The sequence below is a fragment of the Patagioenas fasciata genome, chromosome 29 (genome assembly GCF_037038585.1).
Source record: "Patagioenas fasciata isolate bPatFas1 chromosome 29, bPatFas1.hap1, whole genome shotgun sequence".
In the NCBI taxonomy this organism is placed as follows: Eukaryota; Metazoa; Chordata; class Aves; order Columbiformes; family Columbidae; genus Patagioenas; species Patagioenas fasciata.
In genome coordinates this window covers 3,605,854-3,621,234 of record NC_092548.1, presented here as the reverse complement: position 1 = coordinate 3,621,234, position 15,381 = coordinate 3,605,854, and the positions used below count along the sequence as shown (strand labels likewise).

The following is a 15,381-nucleotide window of genomic DNA, read 5'->3' as shown; positions in this document are numbered from 1 at the left end:
ATATTAAAATATTTTAACGCCAGACAAGAATTGGTGGGGGAAAAAAGTTCACAGATTTCTTATGTAAATAAAGATTATGTATTAAATAAAGATTATGTATGATATAAAAGTTCAAATCTTAATATATATTAACTCAAGAGAAGAATTAGTGGAAAAAAGTGACGTATTTATGATAGAGCTGTTACATCCATGTAAAGATTGAATATGACATAGGGATCAAATATTAGAATATTTTAATGCCAGACAAGAATTGGTGGAAAAAAGTTCAAGTATTTATTCTATAAATATTAAATAAAGATGATGTGTTCTATAAAGCTCAGTTATTGGTATCTATTAACTCCAGAAAAAAAGGGTGGAAAAAAGTTTCTCTATTTATTTTATATGCATCTCTAGATATGTGATATAAAGCTCAAACACTATCTACAGAAGAAACATTAAAATACATTAACTCCAGACAAAAATGGGTTGAAAAAAGTTGATATACTTATCATATCAATATTAAATATTATACAAGGATCAAATATTGTATAAAGATTTAGTAATAAAATATATCAACTCCAGAAAATAATTATTGGGGAAGGTCTATGTACATAGTAAATAAATATTAAATATTAGTACATTAAATAAACACATTAAATAAATATTAAACATTAGTACATTAAATAAAAATATCACATAAATATTAAATATCAGTATGTTAAATAAAAAATATTAAATAAAGCTCAAATACGAGATACAGCTAAACCATTTCAATATATTAACTCCAAGGAGAAATTAGTGGAAAAAGTTTACGTACTTATTCTATGAATACTGAATATTATACAAAGCTAAAATATTCTATAAAGCTAAGCTATTTAAATATAGGAACTCCAAGCAGACATCAGTAGAAAAAAGATTCTATAATATTGAAGGTTTCTGTAGAAGTATGGAAAGATTAAATATGATCAACACATCAAGTATTAAAATACATTAACTGCAGACAAACACTGGAAAAAAGTTAATATACTCGTTATAGAAATATTAAATATGATACAAAGCTCAAACATTATATACAGGTCACATATTAAAATACATGAACTCCAGACTAAAACTGGGGGGAAAAAAGTTTACATACTTCTAATATAAACAGTAAATCCTATCCAGAGCTCAGCCATTACAACCCATGAAGTGCGGGCTCCTCCTGTGCTGCAGCTTTTCTTCTCAGGATGCAGTCGAAGTTGCCCTGGGTGCTCATGGCGTAGAACACGTTCGCCTTGGGTGGGATCGCCAGCTCCGCAAGAGAGGGAGCAGAGCGAGCGTTCATGGGCGCCCCACTCAGCGTTGGGGGTTTATTCTCACCGGCAGCTGGGACAACGTGGCGATGGCGTTTCTGACGTCGCTCCGCATGTTACTCTGGCCGGCAAAATGCAGCAGAGCTCTTCCAGCAGCAGCAGCAGCAGAGTTCTGCTTCCCCACCTTCGTCCTCGGAGATGATCTGGACCAGCTCGTAATCCTCAGCCGAGCCAGACTGCAGGTTGTGCTTCTCCATGGCTCGCTGGGTGACAGCAGGAGCCTTCTCTTGGTTACTCAGCTGCAAAGAGGGAGTTGCAAGGAGTCGCTTGGTAACCAAGTCGCAGATTCTGCCAGACGCTAAAACACGCTCTTTGCGACACCTGGGGGTGGAGTTAGTTCAAGACAACAGACACTGCTCTAGAAATGCAGCAGGAAATCACAGCCTCTGCTCTCCTGAGCAACCGCTCGGAGAGGTGAGACCTTGTTCTCAGCAGCCATCGAATCCGCAGCAAGAGCTGCCCCAGCTGCTGTTTGCAGACATCCATTAATCCACAGTCTCCCCTGCTAAACACTTTCTGCGATGTCCTGCAAAGATTCTGGGCCTTGGAGCTGGGTTTGCTGGGGAAGGGGCACCTTGTGTCACAGCTCACACACCCCAGTGCTGAGCTGGACACACAACAGCCGGCGCTGGCAGAAGAGCAGGGGCAGCAAAGCCGGCACTTGCTCAGAGTGCTTCCCTTGGCATTGTTGATCAAATACAAGCTTCAATTTCAAGGCCAGAAACCCTGAGAGATGCTCTTTGCAAACCTCTCATTCATCCCCTGCTCCACATGTTTTGATTTGTAACATCGGTCACGTTCCCTGTCAAGGAGGTCTGATCGGGGAATAGGTGTTTCCGAAACTAAAAGCACCATTCAAGTCACCTGGGGTGAAAACACCACCCACAGTAACAGCGCTTTGCTGTTCCCACCGCTCACCAGGATGCTCCTGTAGATGTTGCCGCTTCTGTCCTCTTCTACGCTGGTGCGGATGACGCAGCTCTCTCCGCTCTGCTGGTTGTAGACTGGCAGGACTGGCGGCACTTCTTTTGATGGAACGGGAGTCACGGGGCCGGGGCACTTCTTGGAGCACTTGTCATCAGATGGCAGCAAGGGGGGAGACGAGATCAAACACATTCATTACCATTGAATTTCAAAGATCCAAAAGCTAAAGATGACACTCTTCAGCACAACAGCCTTAACAAGGGCTTCGGCAACCCAGTTAAGGCAGCTTAGGTCAAGAGAGCAGAGTCTGCAGGACAAAGCTCCCTGGGAACGGAACCCAGCCCAGCCCAGGCTTGGTCTGGGCAGTTCCTGGCAGGTCAAACCACAGGGCTGGTGAGCTCTGACCTCACCTGCTTCTCACTTGCTCAGCTGCTCTGCCTGCCCCAGAATTAGGCTGGGCTGATGTACATGAGCCCTCCCCCCAAAATCGCCTTTCCCAGAGCTCAGGTCCCTCCATTCCACTGCCAGCAACGCTCCAGTCAAGATCCACAGGCTTGGGCAAGCGCCTGGGGCCGCCGGCAGCGTCAGCAGCCTCGCACAGGCTGTTTGTGCTGAACACAGGGCCCGGGCCCTACCTTGTGCTGAGGCTCCTCAGCAGTGTCGGTGGGAGGGACGATGGTGACGGTGCTGTCCCCAGAGCTCCCACCTGGAGCAGGTTTGGGCTGCGCGTTGACGGGGGTGCTGTGGGCGCTCACCCCCAAGCCCAGGAACGGCCTAGGGGAGAAAAGAAAGCACAACAGAGCTGGGCTGAGCACAGCTGTCACTTGCTTCAACAATCTGACCTGCTGTTGTGTTTTCCTATCCCGAGTGGCCTATTGTTTGTGTGTGTATAGCAAATTAGACTCTATCCTTATTTGCTCTGTTTTGCTGCTGCAAATTTGAATTGAATTTATAATCCAGCACTAAAATTGTTCCTTTGTTTGACACCTTAGAGTTATTTCTGAAGTCTTTAGTCGATAACCCTCCTGGCTACTTACACCAATAGAAAGAGACAACAGCAATACGTATTTCTAGCTGGCGCTGTCTCCTCGCAGCACTGCAGTGCTCTGGATCCCCAGCCAGGTTTGTCAGCTGGTGTTTGATTTATTCCAGTTCATATTCACACACCAAACCCCCTCCCCGTTGTACTCACAGGCTGAATCTCTTCACCACGCTCTTCTGAGCTCTGCCCGCTGCGGTGCTCTGGTCAGGAGCTGCTCCTTCGATTTCACGTGACAGACGGAAACTGCAGAACAGGCAATACCGTTAGTTAAATATCTCAAAGTGGCCATATTTGAGAAGCCCTGGGTCACTCCCACGTCCCAGAGGGTTCATCCCCACGAGGAGGAGCGCAGCTCTGTGCGTGTGTATTTCCACTCTCCGGGAGCAGCTCCTGGCAGCGCAGAGCTCAAGGCTGAGAGAACCTGAACCTGCCTGCGGGGGAAGAAAAGCTGCTTCGCCAGCTGGGCTGAGACCCTACCTCTCCTCATCACTTCAATGCCGCTGCCTCCTAAACCACTGCACGAATTTCTCATCTCCTGTCACGCAATAGCTGTTACATGAGGACTGCAACAGCTTCATTTGTGCGATTACTTCAAACTCCTAAGAAAACAAATAATAAAATAGGAATTCTAATTAGAAAAATCAAGCCAGTCTCGTTAATACACTAAACACACGCAGCAACAGATCCAGGACAAACTGCCCTCGGACAGAGGAAACCCCGGCACCTTCGCTCCTACTGATCTCTGACCAACAAGGCTCAGGCTGGAAGGCAACGCTCAGCCTTGATTTCTCGGTCCCAGGTACCCGCTTCGCTCTCTGCACCTTTGACCCACAACTATTTACTGCAGCACAAGGAAGATGGTCACAGACTGCATCTTGTGGCCAGCAAAGGTCTCACGCCAGCAGGTCTGATGCGCTCCCAGCACACAGAACACGCTCGTGTAACGTGTTCCCGTGAACACCAAACGGGGGGAACGTGCCCCAGACGTAACTCCCGCGGCAGCGAGTGCCCTGCGGCTCCTCTTCCCCTGCTGCCCGCATCTAAAAGGAATTTCTCTTCCCGCGCCGCCCCGCACAGCCCGGCAGAGGTTCACAGCGTGCCGGGGACTGTTCCTTCCTCACCCTCTGAGTAACGTGAGCGGCTGTTGGATACGCCCAGCAAAGACAACAGGCCTCGCCAAGAGAACGCTCTAGCAGAGAGCGTCAGGCACTAACGATCACAGAACAGTCACCGTTCCGCTTACCCTTCGCCGCTTCTCAAAATTGATCAGGCCGCCCTGTTGGAAGGACAGAGAAGGGATCAGAGGAGAAGAGCACAGGCTCGGCTGGAGTTGATCACAAACAGGATGAACAGGATGAAGTAGTGACACCAAGGGACAGGCCAGAGCTGCCCTGACCAAAGGCCTCTACAAAGACCCGTTTCCAGCTCTAGGATAAGCCACAGCACTCGTGTACCTGAGTCTATTTGTTAAATACATTCCTCTCTTTTTAAGAACTGCACTAGCACCCAGTGGAAGGTGCAGGAGCAGACACAGTGTCTGCAAGGGAGGGAGGAGATTTAGGATTCCAAAAATTGCCCCAAGTTACCTCGAGATAGTCCTGAAGGGCTGTGTCCAGCATGACGAGGTCAGTGAGGAAGGTACCCAGGTAAGGTACCGTGCCTTGTGTGACTCCCTGCAAACGGTCAGAGCAATGGTGGATTAATTGACTGAGAAGTCATAATTATACTAATTAGAATACTCCTGTGGAAGCAAACAAAACACAACTAGTCTGCTTCACCAAACAGCGCTCTTGTAAATGATGCTTTCACGACATCATCCTTGGTATCTCAGCCAGCGGTTCATGTCTGCGCAGAGCGGTATATAAGCCAAAGTGCTCATGCGTAACTCCTCTGCGTCAAATCTCGCTGTGCGGCACCTCTCGCCCCAGCAGAAAAGCCGGGATTTACAGACCCGTCTTCCCCAAAGCACCGCATACGGGAGCTCATTGGTCAGGAACAGGGCTGAGCTCGGCTTTGGGTGAGATCACAACCTGGCAACTCAAGCTCATTCCCCCCTTCAGCAGCAGCTCCCTGCTCGTCGCAAAGTTGTCACAGTCGGAGAAGATTTCGCAAAGCTCTTCGAACATCAGCATTGTGTCCCTGTACAGGAAAAGATTCAATGATTTAAGTTGTTTGTAAGCACTCTGAATCAGACCAGGGTACAATTTTTTTCTCAAGAATCGTTAACAGTTGGGCACAGAAAAGATAAAAGCACCAAAACACATCCAGTGACACACTGCACAGCCTTACTTTGGAACGCAGGCCCAGGTCTTCTTCAGGCGATAAACCGAGGTGGACTGCAAGGCGGAAACGATGGCCTTCAGAGACGAAAAGTTGTTCAGGATCCTACATTGCTGTGAAAGGAGCGGTTAGAAACACAGGAGCGTTAAACGTCAGCATCACCAATAGTCAGTGCTCTTCTGTCTGCCCCGTGTCCTGCTTGCTGCACATTCTCCCTGCTAAGCGGGCAGCTCTACAAATACTGAGCATCAAAAATATCACTCCCCGCTACAACCCCCCTGTCCCCTCCCAGCTCCACGGCACCCGCACAAGGAACGTTAAACAGTCGCGAATAAACGCTTTACACGTCCGATACGGATCCACTTCTCCAAGATCTTCGCTCTTGGCTGTGTCTTTAATTCTTTGCTCTCCAGGATGGTGCTGAGCACGCAGTTGGTGACGGCGTTGAACTGCGAGATGGTGGCTCTGATGCTCTGTGCCAGCTGTTTGTTCTCTTTCTTGTCCCTTCGGGACCAGATGCAGCCCAGGCAGTGGTGGGGCACAACGTTCTGGAAGAGTGTCTAGAGGGAAACAGAGGTGTCCAACTCAGCCTGGAGCGCTACTGCCCACAGCAAGAAATGCACGGTTACAGTACAAACTGCAGCTGAATCCAGTATGGTATTAAAAGGGAAATATTGGTTTTCTCTCCAGTTTAAAATATACACTTTGGTATAACTCTTTAGGCCTGACGCCCTAAAAGAACTGTCAGCTAAACTGTCCTGGAAAAATAAAAGACACCTTTCTATCACTTACATTACCAGGGGGAAAGATTTCTATATCATGATACTTTTGAAGGAGATCGATACAAATAAGCCAAATCGGAGCACTACAGTTACAAAGTACTTCTACATCTTCAGGTGAGGTAGCCTAAGATACAGTCAAAATACGCTATTTCTGAGGGGTCAAATGTTAAACTTTGCAAAAGAGGCCACACAGTCTACATCCACACTGTATAACAAAAAGACAAACACCTTCAGAAGAACTGAAGGAAAAGCCCAATCAATGAAGCAAGTCTGGATAACCAAGCAGAGCTGCGCTCTGTGTCCCAGCAACAGAGCGGTTCTGGAACAACAGACTTACACCGATATAAGTTAAAAAACAAACAAACAAACAATGAGAAGCCCAGAACTCTTTCCCCGAGCATTTCAAGTAATACGTATGATCTACATACCGCGTCCATGTATGTCAGCTGTTCTGCCACCAGGTCTTCTTGGAACAGCGAGAATTCTTCTGGGCCGCTGATCTCCAGTTCCTCTTCCTCGTCCGGGGTGCAGGGAGAAAGGCTGTGGAACGCGTCTGGCCAGCGGGGAAAACACGAGTCAGTGAATTTATACAGAAAACAAGTAATCAAAGCAGGTATTTGGAAAATCACTACATAGAAGAACAGAACATGCAAAGGGACCTGCCTGGGGTAACGGCCTCACCGTGCTGCATATTTTAGGGAGATAGAGAAGGTCCAGAAGATTAAATGGGCAAAGAGAAGGTAGAAGAAAAAGAAATAGGGAGAACTGAGCTGTTCAGGGTCTCTTAGCTGAGAAGTGCCTTAACCCATTCACTAACCATTCTTTGGGAAGAACAAACCCACCAACCCCCCCACAACAACTCCTTATTAACACTGCAGAACTTTGATAATCTGCTTGTCAGCATTTACGCATTCTATACTCTGAAAAACAGCTGAACTGCAAAGAGACAAGACTGCAGTTATACCCCCAAAATATTACGCTGAGAATGCTCTTATGTCCACGTTTCAAGGGAAGAGGAGGAGAAGGGAGAGAGACCAGTTGGAAAGTTAAAACGTGCTTTGCTAGTACTACTGATGAGGAGAGAAAGTAATGCAAAATATACGAAACCAATCGTGGCTCCAGCAGCTTCAGGACAGGCCCCCGGACGCCCTGGGCTGGACTCGGCACTAAACCAGAGCTGGATTCAGGGCTGCAGGGCTGTACAGAATTGATCAGCAGCCTTGGCTGCCGCAGCACTAAGTCTAAACCTGGGCCTTTTCTGCACACCAGTCCTACCGTTATGCGCTCCAGAGCCAACGGGGTCTGAGAAACACGCAGGTAACGTGAGAAAAATGCATGTAGTAGAACTCAGTCTGCCTACTAAGGCTGGAAGTTGATTCCAGTACTCATTCACATACCACGTGAGCTCTTACGACTTTTCGGCTCACGGCACAGGAAGCTTTGTGCCCTGGATAAGGGGATGTGTCAGGCTTGACGCTGGGAGAACACACAGACAGCAGAGAAAGGTACTTTACCATCATTCTCCCATTCTTCTTTCTGGAACTGCTCCAGGAGGTTCTGCGCCCTCTTCTCCGGGTCAGAGCCGGGCATGTTCTTCTTCAGATAACTCAGCACCTTCTGCAGACACACGTAGTCGGGCGGCTCTCGGAAATCGTCGGCACATTGGTCGAGCCAGGCTTGTAAAATCGATGCCATCGCACTGTGAGCAAATTCAGAGAGAACACATGGGTTGTATGCAGCAGGTATTGATGCAATCGCATGGATCTGTACCTAATATAACAACAGGAACACTGAGACATTCATCCCCCACGTGAGGGCAGTATGGACACTTCTGTGAGCACAGAATTTAATTTGTTCTTTTTAGGCAAGAAATATTATTAAGATAATACTTCATAGGAAACTAAAGGCTGCTTCTTCAATTACACCTTGAGAAACCAGCGCAGTCATTCATATTTTCTCTGCGTTGTATTATTGGATGTGTTATGAGACAGCTGATACTTGGCCTTTACACAAGCTCCTTGAAGCAAACAGGGCTGTGAATTGTCAAATGAAACAACAGCTCTGCTGCCCACGTCCCGCTCCAGCACCGAACCCTGACTGGGGCTCGCTGGGCGCTGCAAAACCAAACTTACGTCCTGAGCACTGTGCTGGATCCGGGGGAATTCTGGGTTCCATGTTCTTCAGAGCCCGAGATCTCCAGGTTTCCGTATCTGAAAAAATGAGATGGCTGTTTAGAGGAACCTCTACTGAGCAACCCAAACAGCGTAATCCATATACAATTGGCATAAACATATAGATATTGGCATATTCATATACAATTGGCATGAAGACAAGGGCTTCATGCTGGACAATTCCACCGTGGCTGGGGAAGCTGCGGCAGAGATGAAGGGTTTGCACATATCCCCCGTGCACTGGTCTTTTTTTAAGGGACAAGCTGTATTGGTTTTCTTGTGTCGGTCCCAGTTTGGTTCCTTAGCGGTCAGACCACGCACGCTTTCCCCACCTGGCGCTTAAGCTTTAATGAGATTTGGGATGTGGGCAACGTGCATTTACACATGGTGTGTTTACGCTGAAATCCTGAATTTTGCAGGATTCTTTTCTGTCAACGTCCCCCTGTCGTGTATAATAAATGACGGCTCAGTTTCCATTCTGTCCCGGCTCTCACCTGTCCAGGAGCAGTTCCAGGACTGTGCTGGTGGAAGCAAAGGCCCTGTACGTGGAGAGGAAGATGCTGATGTATGTGAAGTCATTATCGGCAAAGGCCGTCGGAAGCGTCTCCACCAGCTTTTCCAAAGTTCCAGCTTTCAGGGCCCTGCTGTTGCACGTCTCGTCCGGGCTGACAGTGTGTCCTGCAGGGAACTGGTCCCCTTCAGCCTACAAAGTGGAAACAAAGACAAAGCACAAAACTCAGACAGAAGCCAGAGCCCCGACAGAGCTTGCACAACGAAACACAGATTCCATTCCACCTTTTCACAGGAACAGTCCATCTCTAGTTACTAAACAATTTTGTCGGTTTGGGCTCTCCAAACACCAAATGCTGTATCAAATACTGGAGGACAATCAAGACATTTCTTATTGAAACAGCCAAGTGTTTCCAGTGCTTAAGCTGTAATCTCCTGGTTGCCTTTGAAACTGACCATTCTCTCATAACAGGGCCAACCATTCAAAAACCCCGGATGCTTTCTTAGCATCCAGAAGTTTAAGAAAGGTTTCTCAGACTTCTTGCAGCATGAAAGATCTAAGTTCCTTCACTTACTCCAACCTCTACAAGAAAATACTAAGCAAGGTTTCAAGCTTCTCAGTACTTAAAGGAATTGGTAATAAAGCCCAACTCACTCAAAATGAACAAAAACAGTTGTATTCCTTTCAACACGGGTTCTATGAAATTTTCAGTTAGAGCTGCATTTCTCTCAGACACATCCACTACCAGCCAACGCTTTTCAGCTGAAAAGCCTCCAAATCACTCTACAAATGCAGCATCACTAAGAACTCTTCCCATCAGCTGGAAAATGTACAGGAGGTCAAAAATACTTTCTGCTGTTTCTCCCGGTAAAAACAGGAGGCAGAGATGGGAAATCTGCCACTCAAAGTCTCTATACTACCAACCTGGACACCACACCAAAGCAAGTTCTTATATTATTGCCTTGGATCCTGAAGAAAATGTAGAAACATCGCAACATAACATGAAAGTTCTACCCACCTCCTGACCCTCTGGCTCAAACTGCCACAGCTGCACCGATTGCAATGAAGTGAGGACACTTTGATCAGCTGGGGGCTTGGCCACCATGCCAGCTTTACTCACCCCGAGCCATCTTGCTCCTTCGCTGTCAGTCTGCTGGATCTGCGCTCTTCTCAGGCTGTCGCAGTCAACAGCTCCTTCTTGTGCGTCTTCAGCTCCATCCTCAGTTGTGCTCTGCCAGGAAAAGGGCCAAGAGAAACAAGTCAGAGAGAAAGGAACATGGTCCCTGCACAAGCGCAGGCTGCAGACACCAGCATGCCAGCACCAGGATCTCACAACACCTCAACAACGCTCACTTCAGTTGCCACTTTTTAGCTGCCTTCAGTTACCTGGGCCTTTTTGGGCTTTTAACTGAAAGCAGAGAGGAGCTGAGTGCACAACTTACTGCACAAGTCAATGAAAGAGGTAAGAATTAAACCAGAGAGTCCAGATCTCCTGAACCCCACCACTAACAGCCGCTGTATTAACATGCTGATACATGTTGAGGAGCAAAGCACTAGAGAATTGAAAACAGATGTAACAATTAACTTCAGAAATACATATACTGGTCCCCCTGCAACCACATAATGCTTTTTCTGCATACATACCACTTGAATAATTAAAGTTTCAGGGCTTTACTGACTACCATAGCCTTAAGCACAGCAACAACTCAATTAGAAAGGATCTGAGTGCAGTGCAACCAAATCCTGGTTTGGGGAAGCTGGGGTTTGGGGTTTTTTTGGGGGTTGCTTTTCTGGTTTTTTTTTACCTCTTTTAACTCTAAAATATCCCTAAGTCATACAGAACTGTCTGTGCACCAGTGACTTGCCTCTTGAACGCTCTGTGGAACCTCCACGTCTTCCCCAGGTTGGTTCCTCACATTTTCTTCCAGGCTCTGTGGAGTCTCCACGTCTTCTTCAGTTGGCTCGCTTGGAGTCTCCTCTGTGCACTCTGCAGTCTCTGTGTCTTCCTCTGTTGCCTTGCTTAGACCGTTCTCAACGCGCTCTGGAGTCTCTGCGTCTTTGTCTGATACCTTGCTTGTAGTCTCCACATCTTCCTCTCTTGTCTCGCTTAGAGTCTGCTCAATGCGCTCTGGAGTCTCCTCAACGCGCTCTGGAGGCTCCTCAGTACACTCTGGGCTCTCCACTTCTTCCTTGGTTGGCTTGGTCAGAGTCTCCTCAAGGCTGTGCAGAGACTCCACATCTTCCTCGTCTCTCTTCTGCCTGGGTGTCCTCCTCCTTGGTCTTCTCCAGCATCTCCAAAGAGACAGGTTCCGAAAGGGGAAGTTCCGAGCCTGTTAGAAAACAACGGAAAAACAGTTTTGAATTGCAGATAGCAACACATTTACTTTTAACGTCCTTGCAAAAGTACCGGGACAAGATCACATGAACCCTGAAATTCAGACACTATTACAATGCAAAAAATAGATAGGATCATAGAAACATTTTGGTTGGAAGAGACCATCGAGTGCAACCGTCAACCCACCCCTGGCACTGCCCCATGTCCCTCAGGACCTCATCTATGTCCCTTTTAAACCCCTCCAGGGATGGTGACCCCACCGCTGCCATGGGCAGCCTGTTCCAATGTCTAATAACCCTTTCACAGAATCCCAGAATCCCAGAATGTCAGGGGTTGGAAGGGACCTGGAAAGCTCATCCAGGAGCAGGAACACCCAGCTGAGGTTCCACAGGAAGGGGTCCAGGCGGGTTTGAATGTCTGCAGAGAAGGAGACTCCACAACCCCCATGGGCAGCCTGGGCCAGGCTCTGACACCCTCACCATGAAGAAGTTTCTTGTCAAATTTAAGAGGAACCTTTTGTGTCTCAGTTTGTACCCGTCACCCCTTGTCCTGTCACTGGTTGTCACTGAGAAGAGCCTGGCTCCATCCTCCTGACACTGCCCCTTTCCATACTGATCACCAGGAATGAGTCCCCCCTCAGTCTCCTCTTCTCCAGCTCCAGAGCCCCAGCTCCCTCAGCCTTTCCTCACCCGGGAGATGCTCCACTCCCTTCAGCATCTTGGTGGCTGCGCTGGACTCTCTGCAGCAGTTCCCTGTCCTTCTGGAACTGAGGGGCCACAACTGCACACAATATTCCAGGTGTGGTCTCCCCAGGGCAGAGCAGAGGGGCAGGAGAACCTCTCTGACCTACTGACCACCCCCTTCTAACCCACCCCAGGTACCATTGGCTTCCTGGCCACAAGGGCCCAGTGCTGGCTCGTGGTTTTCCTTCCTCAGTGTGATATATCACACTATATTTCAAATTTAATCTCTTTTTTTTAGCCATGCCTTTTAAGAAATGAGAAAGCATTACATAAATCCCTTTTATGAAGTGAAACTACAAAAAGAACTATTACATTTTTTAGCACTAAAGGGACAATTTACCTGTGTAGGGTTTGGGGTTTTCTGGGGGGAGAGGGGGGCAGTGGGGGGAGGTGGGGTGGTCGAATTTTGTGCTCAGAAATAAAATCACTGCTTCTGAGTACAAAACAAATACCTTCTATATAACGGACAAAATGGAAATTGTTATTGCTGCATCATTAACACATCTCTTGTTTAGACATCAGAAGTGCTTTCCGTAAAAGGTGAGGTCTTGATCATATTACATTTATTCATCTGAAAGATGAATAAATGTCCCCAGGACCCCCAGGTCCCTTTCCCCTACACTGCTCTCTAACAGGTCATTCCCCAACTTACACTGGAACCTGGGGTTGTTCCTGCCCAGATGCAAGACTCTACACCTTCCCTTGTTATATTTCATCAAATTTTCCCCTGCCCAGCTCTCCAGCCTGTCCAGGTCTCTGGATGGCAGCACAGCCTCTGGTGTATCAGCCACTCCTCCCAGCTTGGTGTCACCAGCAAGCTTGCCGACAGGACACTCTAGTCCCTCATCCAAATCCTTGATGAATATATTGAATAATACAGGCCCCGGCACTGACCCCTGAGGCACTGCATGAGATCCAGGCCTCCAACTGGACGCCACCCCATTGACCACGACTCTCTGGCTTCTTCCCCTCAGCCAGTTCGCAGTCACCTCACTGCCCGCTCACCCAGACCGCACTCCCTCCCGCTTCTGGGAGGAAATGTTCCCAATAGCCAACCTGAGCCTCCCCCGCCCAACTGGAGGCCGTTTCCTCCCGTCCCGTCACTTGTGCAGTCACCAGCTCCCTGCTCTCGCCACTCGGAGCTGCCCCCCCACCCCCGGCCCCGTGTGCCCCGCGGCCCCGGGGGAGGCCGGGCGGCGGGGCCCGGCTCGCTCATACCCGTCCGCAGCAGGGCCCGCAGCCGATCCCGCACATGGCGCTGTGTCCGCGTCCGCAGGCAGGGCTGCTGCCGGCTCCGCCAGCCCCGCACTCCCGCTCTCTCTCGCACCGACCGCTCGCCCCCACGCCAACGGCGGCGACGGCTCCGCCGGCACCACGGCGACCGGACGCGGCCTCGCGGCGGCACGCGCCGCCCGCAGCCGGCCAATCGCAGCTCGCCGCCGCTCCGCGCGCGCCCCCTTGCCCCGCCCTCAGCCCGCCCGCAGTCCGAGCCCTTGCTCAGCCGGACAAGGCGCCGGGAGCGGGACAGACGGACCGAGCCGGGAGCGTGGGCATCAGACTGTGCGTGGAACACAACGTGTGCTGCGGCAGAGCCCGGGGCGAGCGCTCCCGGAGCTGCTTCACGCACACGCACCGCGCGCTGGGATTTTACTCCTGGCCCTTTAAAGATTCCTAGCACAATTGCTTACATACAGTTCTGAACTAGATATTCATTCTGTGGCTTAAAGTGTTAGTTCGTTAGTAGGCTCTTACTATGTAGTTGGTTAACCCTTTAAAATGTTATTTCCCTCTATCAATATAACTTCATAAACAAGTTTCCTAACTTTTTACATAGAACTTCACCACCTTTTCCTTTTCCAGGTTCAGAGCCCGTGCCCCATTTGGTTATATCTGTAAACATTAAACATCTTCTCAGCACGAACCACAGCTGCATTTCTCACAGTTCCCCTTTTTGCTTTTTATCCCATTGATTCGTGCTTTGACTTCAAAGTTAGCCAGCACCTGCCTAAAATCATTAATTTATACCCCGTTCCTTTTGCTGCCATTTCAGGATCGATAGGCATGGCTGAGATTTGCATGCCTTGGACTGCTGAATGTAGTAACTGAATAAAGCACGGGATCATGCACGGCACAAACAGTAAACGCAGAAATGCACATACTATCACGAACCCTATTTTCTTCCACCAGGCTACAGTTTCGAGACCAATATCCATTAGGTGGACCTGGCCACCAAGTGGGAGGAATAGAGGTACTTGACGAATTTGCCCTCAACGCTAACTGACAAGGGGTTCGTCCAACGTATTCAGTCATTTGAGACCCCCCACATATCCAGCACGAGGTGACATTTAATTCTCGGGCTGTCTTTTCCATAAGATCTATAAACAGGTTTTTCCCTGCTGTCGGTAATTGTAATCCTTTGTCTTTTTGCCTTATTTCCTCATACCAATCACTGCTGTTCTGTACCAATTTCTGTTGCTCTTGCTTTCCTTTTAATTCCTGAGTGGCACTCTTAACTAACTCCTCCTTCTACTGATCTTGCACTCCCCCCCGTCTGAATAGCCCCACTCACCACCTTGTGTAAAACAGATGCTCTGTTCTCCCCTAGGGCAGGAGACACAGCCTACAGCGAGTCCGCCTTTCTCTAGGTTAGTTGCTACCCATCATTCCTGCCCTTGGATTTCACACTTCTCCAATTTTGTTCTATCATAACATCCAGAATTAATAGGAGCGTGATAATGTAGAACATATTGGGTTAGTCTCCCTATTCTCACACGCTCGTAGCACTTGGTACAGGGATTGGCCAGGCTAAGTTGGGAACAATAAGTCACCACTGCCAGCAAGGGGATCAGGTCCAGGGTTCTGCACCCTCTGCCTCTCTGGCCGACCAGGCTGCAGCCGCAGCCGAGTTCGTCATCTTCTCGGCAGCAAGGGCCGTGTCCCCGCCTTTCCTGTTTTTACCGTTAGCGTGGCGACTTTTTATCGTTTCCCAACTCTTGGCCTTCACTTCCCAGGAACAACAGGAGCAACACGGAATGTGGTTTCTCTGTCTGCACTCTGTTCTCCTCATCACTGGTGGGCTCTAAATTCCCATTCACCCCTTCCGTAAATACCTCCCACCATTCTCCGCTATTCTTTTTCTATTCTTCCAGCGGCAACTGGAATCCTCAACCGAGCCCCGGTTTCCTTATCTTCTGTTCTTAGACATTTCTTACACAATCCTGTCGGTAAGTTCCCTTTGTGGATATGCTTATACCACAGTCCA

The 15,381-nt window shown here is 48.7% G+C and overlaps 1 protein-coding gene across 1 annotated transcript; it reads right to left on the bottom strand.

The window, feature by feature from the left end:
- Positions 1-3,092: 3,092 nt before the first annotated feature.
- On the bottom strand, positions 3,093-13,456 carry LOC139825810 (ral guanine nucleotide dissociation stimulator-like 1). The gene is made up of 12 exons (XM_071800109.1): positions 13,338-13,456; positions 10,907-11,371; positions 9,025-9,233; positions 8,492-8,569; positions 7,874-8,058; positions 6,788-6,912; positions 5,922-6,137; positions 5,587-5,690; positions 5,328-5,436; positions 4,884-4,970; positions 4,541-4,573; positions 3,093-3,896 (listed from the first exon to the last, which is right to left on the bottom strand). The coding sequence occupies exons 1-12, from the start codon at positions 13,371-13,373 to the stop codon at positions 3,789-3,791; spliced, it is 1,755 nt and encodes a 584-aa protein (XP_071656210.1). The 5' UTR covers positions 13,374-13,456; the 3' UTR covers positions 3,093-3,788.
- Positions 13,457-15,381: the final 1,925 nt, after the last annotated feature.

Coding starts and splice junctions, on each gene's coding strand:
- LOC139825810 (XM_071800109.1), bottom strand. CDS start 13,373: ATGTGCGGGATCGGCTGCGGGCCCTGCTGCGGACGG. Junction 8,059..8,491: donor TCCAGCACAGTGCTCAGGAC/GTAAGTTTGGTT, acceptor ATTTGCTCACAG/TGCGATGGCATCGATTTTAC. Junction 5,437..5,586: donor ACCTGGGCCTGCGTTCCAAA/GTAAGGCTGTGC, acceptor TTTCCTGTACAG/GGACACAATGCTGATGTTCG.